Genomic DNA, 5,913 nt, shown 5'->3' with positions numbered 1-5,913 from the left:
TCCGTCCGTCCGTCCGTCCGTCCGTCCGTCCGTCCGTCTGTCTGTCTGTCTGTCTGTCTGTCTGTCTGTCTGTCTGTCCTAATAGTTCCCAGCACTAAATGTCTGTTATTGTGTCGACGTGCTTCTACTTCTCTTTATTTATTCATACAAACAAAACGTACATTTGATTTTATCTACTTGTCCACCCGTCTCCTCCCCCAGGACCTAGATCAGCTGAAGGCGGCCATGTCTGAGGTGAACAAAACGCTTATCTTCATCAAGGCCGTGGTCAGCAAGGGCAAGACAGAGGTCCTCCCGGGCTCAGCCTCCGTTATCCTGGAGACCGTCATGCACATCTTTACACTGCTCAGATACCCGCTGTTGGCGCAGGAGAGGTGGGTACTTGCTCATGCTCACGCATGTGCATGCACGCATGTACTCATGCACAGACACGCGTATACACACATATACACACATACGCACGTACACACATGCACATATACACACACACGCACACACATGCACATATACACACACACGCACACACATGCGCGTACACACACACACACACACTCTCACTCTCTCTCACACGCTTTACTTTCCCCCTGTTGTTTATGTCTGTTTGTCTTACTTATTCCCAGCACTAAATGACCACCGCGCGCTCATATGACCGTATGTAGTTGCGAGCGCCGTAAAACACCTTACAAAAACAAAAACTAAATGACCATTATTGTGTCGATGTGCTTCCCTTTACTCAGACAAACTGACAATAATGTACCTATCACATCAGATGCATCATTCGGCCACGTGCAGGAATTTATCACAAGACTTTCTATGTATGCCTCTCAGGAAGTTGAGGTTGTTTCAGAATGCTCTCAGGTCTGCTGGGGTAATAATATAGATTGTGAAGTGCATAGAGCTTGCTGTTGAGCGGGGATTTTTGCTATACAAATGCTATCTATATCTATTATTATTTTGATTATTATTATAATTATTATTATTATTATTATTATTATTTTTATTATTATTATTATTATTATTATTATTATTATTATTATTATTATTATTATTATGTACAAACCTCTTGCACAGCAATTCCCTGAGCTCCAGCCAGAGCAAAGTGTGTCAGAACCTGGCCAAGTTCATCCAGTGGACGGACGACTCTCTGGTCGGGGAGAGCAAGGACGGATGTGACAAAGAGAGGGCACAGGATATCATTGATACCTTGTTGGAGGGGATTAAGGTGAGTGGTGAGAGGGGAGGGAGGGGGGAGAGAGAGGGAGAGAGAGAGAGAGAGAGAGAGCAAATATGGATGCGACAAGGAGAAAGTATTGGATATCATTGATATCTTGATGGAGGGTATTCAAGGTAGAGTGGGAGAGTGGGGATATGTAGAAAGAGAGAGAGGGATCATCAAAGATGAATGTGTTGCTAAAAGGATGCAGGGTGTCGTTGATACGTTGAGATGATTAATGAAGGGGGGCGGGGGAGAAGCATTTTAATCAAGCATGTACTGCAGGAATGAATACACGACCATTGCATCTTGCACATTTAGCAGTGATCTTTTAACCCTATCTGTACGTTGTGTTTTACTATCGTATCCATATGATGTGGGGAACTCTGTGCCCCCACTTTCCAAAGAGGAAATTTACTTGTTAATCCGATCCGTACGCTTTGCATAGCAGTCTTTCGAAATGATTTCTGGAGAAGTACTGAAAATTGTAAAGAGATTTTCACACTAGAAGTTTTCTAAAATGTGAAGAATACAACCCTGGGGGTACTAAATGACCCCAGGGCATACGGATAGGGTTAATTAATTGCCTAATCATCTTTTTTTAATCATCCACCTGGGAGAGCTTCCATGTTTCCAGCCCCTGTGAACCCCATCACCTTTGACCTTTGCCATCTGTATCCCTCCAGGAGCTGACCCAGTTGGGTATGGAGAAGATGAGCCAGAGAAAGTCCAGCTCCATGCTACAGACTCCCATCACGAGCCAGCCACTTCCCTCCCCTCCTGCTTCTGCTGATGGGTTAGTTCTTGCCACAAGTTTTGTTCAAATTGTAGCTTTGTTGTTAGAGATTTTAATTTATGTCTTGATTTACTCTATATAAAAAAAATTTGCTTAGTTATTTGCTGCACAACTTTGGTGTTACATATTTAGATTATGTCTTGATTTACTCGGTTTAAAAAGAAGAAAAATTAGCTTAGTAATTTACTGCTCAACTTTGGTGTTGCAAAGTTTGTTTACATCTTGATTTACGTTTTATTTTTGTGTGTGTGTGGTTGGAGGGCGCCATTGGTAGGTTCTATGTCTTCATTTTTCCACCTGTTTTTTTCTGTCTGTCTGTCTGTCTGTCCGTCCGTCCGTCCGTCCGACTGTCTGTCTGTATGTCCGACTGTCTGTCTGTCTGTCTGTCTGTCTGTCTGTCTGGCTGTCTTACTTTTTCCAAACTCACTAAGTGTGGATGTACTTCTGTCTACTCCCAAAAAATTTTTTTTTAAAATTACTCTATTCTTTTCAGATTGTAGCTTTGTAATTTGGTTTTACACCCTGATAAACTCATTATAGGTCTTTTAGGAAGTGTGACTGACTTGAGGTTTGTGGGGTATGTTGTATGTTCTAACTGAAGATATGGGTCCATGATTTGTCTGTATCAAGTGAGTGGGAGACGTAGTGAAAAAGAGTCTTAATTATTGCTCCATGGATACTATAAATGAGTGCGTTGACGTACATTGACCTGATAATATCCACATGAGCTTTACTTTACTTTACTTTTCCGATCCAGCGACCTTATGGGTTCTAGCCCTTCGGTCTGATCCACATGAGCTTAAAGCATTATCTCTCTCAGGACATGAAGTGTTGTTTAAAACTGCAGGTTCTCAGAATATGTTGAAGAACTATGTTGGTGGGACAGCTTTTTTTCAATGGATAGGCAATGGTGCGTGTCCTTTAGCAAGATCAGTGTGCATAAGCTTGAAAGATTATGGTGTAACTCCGTAATGGCTCTAATGTGTTTGACATGATTGAACTTTTACTCTTTAGTACTGCGTAATATTGTATGCTGTAAATATATACAATATGTTTGTGCTTTTGTCAGCTAAATCTCCCCAAGAACGAAAAATAGTTAAGTTGTAAATGCGCTTGACAGATGTTAATTATGGCATTTAAAACCATGACATTTAATGAAGATGATCATATATTTATAATCTGGAGGGGGCTCTTGTGGCCTAGAGGTTAAGGTGTTGGCCTCTCATTCAAAGGTCCCGGGTTCTAATCCGGGCAGCGATCGAAAAATTTTCTTCTCTAAAATTGTCTCCTTTCACCTCCTTTCCTAATGAAATGGATAGTTGGGCACCACTGGTTACTAGTAGGTCCTACTTCTTTGCTTTCCCTCTATTGTTTCTGTCTGTCTGTCTGTCTGTCTGTCTTACTTTTTCCCAGCTATAAATGAACATTATTGTGTCGACGTGCTCTTTTTATTAAAAAAAACCCAACCCAAAACAGCATCCTCAAACAAACAAACAAACTAACAGTGGTTGGTTGGCGGGTGCTCTGGTGTGGTTTGCTCCTTCTTTCCTATCAAACATCTATCGTCTCTATCTCCCTCCCCTTCTTTTCTGTGTTTGTTACTCTCTTGTAACACCTCTAATCTTCTCAGCACTTATACGACCTTATTGTGTTGCAAGTGCTGTAAAACACTTACTATAACAAACAAACAAACGAACAAACATCCTAAATAACAGACCCCCTAACCGCCCCTCCTCTTTCCAGGTCCTCGGACATTCCCTTGTCCTCGCGAGAGCAGGAGATCCTGGCCCAGACGGGCGGCTGCGCGTACGACAACCTGAGCGCGGCCTCGGGCCAGCGGGGCAGCAACGCCAGCTCCGTCTTCTCCTTCGACTCCAGCTCCAGCACAGCTGACTCGGCCGACATGCCCCCGCCCAAGCCGCCCCTGCCCCAGGGTTCCAACCCTGTTCTCAACAGGTGATTTCTTCCCTCTCTCTCTCTCTCTCTCTGGTGTTTTGTGGGTTTGGTTGGTTGGTTGGTTGTATTATTGTTGTTGATGTTTTTGTTGTTGTTTTGATTTTGATTTTTTTTTTCTTCTTTTCAGCATTTAAACCCCTGTACTTTCGCTTTTTGAGTTATTTTGGGTATTTTTTCTCGACCCGTTTACTCCTGTGTCTGTCACTCATGCATACACACACTCACACGCACACACACACCCACATACACATAGGTGCACACGCACACACATACGCACATACATACGCACACACACACACACAAGCATGCACTCTCACTCACACACACACACACACGCGTGCGCACACACACACACACATTCACTCGCATGCAAATGACACTTACAAGCATTTGCCAATTGTACTACATGGACTTATGTATATCGGTACAGAAACTGTTCAGTTTTTAGAGTTATTGTAAATTTTCTCCCATTTTCCTCGCATGTTGCATGCTGTCTATGGTGCATGTGTAGAGGTTGCACTTTTGTGTTGTAGTGCAGTTTTTTCCTCAATATGGAGACAAGGGCTAGGGATTTGTTGTATTTTGGATCCCTAGGAGCTAAGGGTGATACTCCATTTAGGAACTGATAATTACCTTTAATTAGATCCAATTTGCAAATAAGACATAAGATAAAACTGTTTCCACAATAGCAAAAGATTTGTGGTGAAATCAGGCGCTAGTCAATTTTTGGCCATACGGAGTTCTTAAAGGGTGTTTTATTTTTCTTGCTTTAGATGAAAAATGACCCCTTTGTCTTTTATAGAAGTCGAGATGCTTTGGATTGAAAGTGGTGAAGGTCACACGGTTTCAGAGGTAAAATTAGCGAGAAAATGGCCACTAAAATTTCATAATTACCAAAGCTTGAGAGTCCCTGAAAACTGTAAATTTGCATTATATCGTGTGCCTTTAATGCCCGTTTTTACGGTATAATCCACTCAGCAATGTATTTTTTAATGGACGTAAAAGGTGTTAAGCCAAAGGAAAAAGAAAGAGTAAAGGCTGCCACACGGGAAGAAAAGAGCTGTTTTCTTTGAATTCATTGATCCAGTCAATGGGTAGAGGAGGGGAGATCAATCCATAATCTTCCAACTTAGAACACAACATGTACCCCTCAACCAACCTCTCAACCGAATTGGAGTAAAGCAGTCTGCTGCCTGCCCACTATGTGACTACCCCTCAGAGACAGTGGAATATCATCTGTTCTTCTGTAGAAAACTAACTGATTTAAGGGGATGTTTTCTTCCCAAGCTACCCCACACATCTAATTGCCTCTACTCCTCAAGACAACAATTACAACAGACATGCAGCTATTACCGAATGACATCATGCAGAAGAGTTAACGCTCAGATGCTACTGGATCGCTAACAACAACTACAACAACTTTGAATTCATTATCTTGACGAGCGCCTGATTACACTATGATGCATCGCATTTGCTTGCTCAGAATATCGCTGAATTTGAATCGGAGTTCATGTTACTCTCTGTCCGTGGTATGACCTTATGCAGTTGCGAGCGCCGTAAAACCCTGTACTACTAACTAGACATTTTTTATTGTTTGGGAAAATGTATCAAAATAATAGCCTGCTTCTTACAGGCTCAGTTCTCATAATAATAATAGCTTATAATGTGTACTTCTGCTTAATTTTCATAGAATTGGGTAAGTCATTCTCATAGGGGAGATATTAACATGTTGTTATGCACAGTAGAATAGTAAATGGGCTGATTTATCATTGTCATGCTCATACTGTGCCGAAACAACATAGGGGGAACAGCTGCTTTTTCTTTCCTCCAACCTTACTATCGTCATTTTACCTCTACTTCTTAATCTCTTGTAACACCTCTAACTTTTGGTAATTATATGACCTTATTGTGTTGCAAGTGCCGTAAAAGTCTCGTACTGAAACTAAAT

The 5,913-nt window shown here is 41.8% G+C and overlaps 1 protein-coding gene across 1 annotated transcript in view; it reads left to right on the top strand.

Annotated features, from left to right (window-relative positions):
* Positions 1-208: 208 nt before the first annotated feature.
* Positions 209-5,913, top strand: part of LOC101848483 (rap guanine nucleotide exchange factor 1) — a gene marked incomplete at both ends in the record, with an annotated part of 37,112 nt that continues 31,407 nt past the window's right edge. Inside the window, 4 exon segments of the mRNA XM_013090107.1 lie at positions 209-374; positions 1,072-1,222; positions 1,900-2,009; positions 3,753-3,965. Of these exon segments, the coding sequence (XP_012945561.1) occupies positions 209-374; positions 1,072-1,222; positions 1,900-2,009; positions 3,753-3,965 (640 nt within the window).

Source organism: Aplysia californica, unplaced genomic scaffold (assembly GCF_000002075.1).
Source record: "Aplysia californica isolate F4 #8 unplaced genomic scaffold, AplCal3.0 scaffold01145, whole genome shotgun sequence".
Classification (NCBI taxonomy): domain Eukaryota; kingdom Metazoa; phylum Mollusca; class Gastropoda; order Aplysiida; family Aplysiidae; genus Aplysia; species Aplysia californica.
Note: the sequence above shows the minus strand (reverse complement) of the source record. Positions and strands in the feature narration are given on the sequence as shown.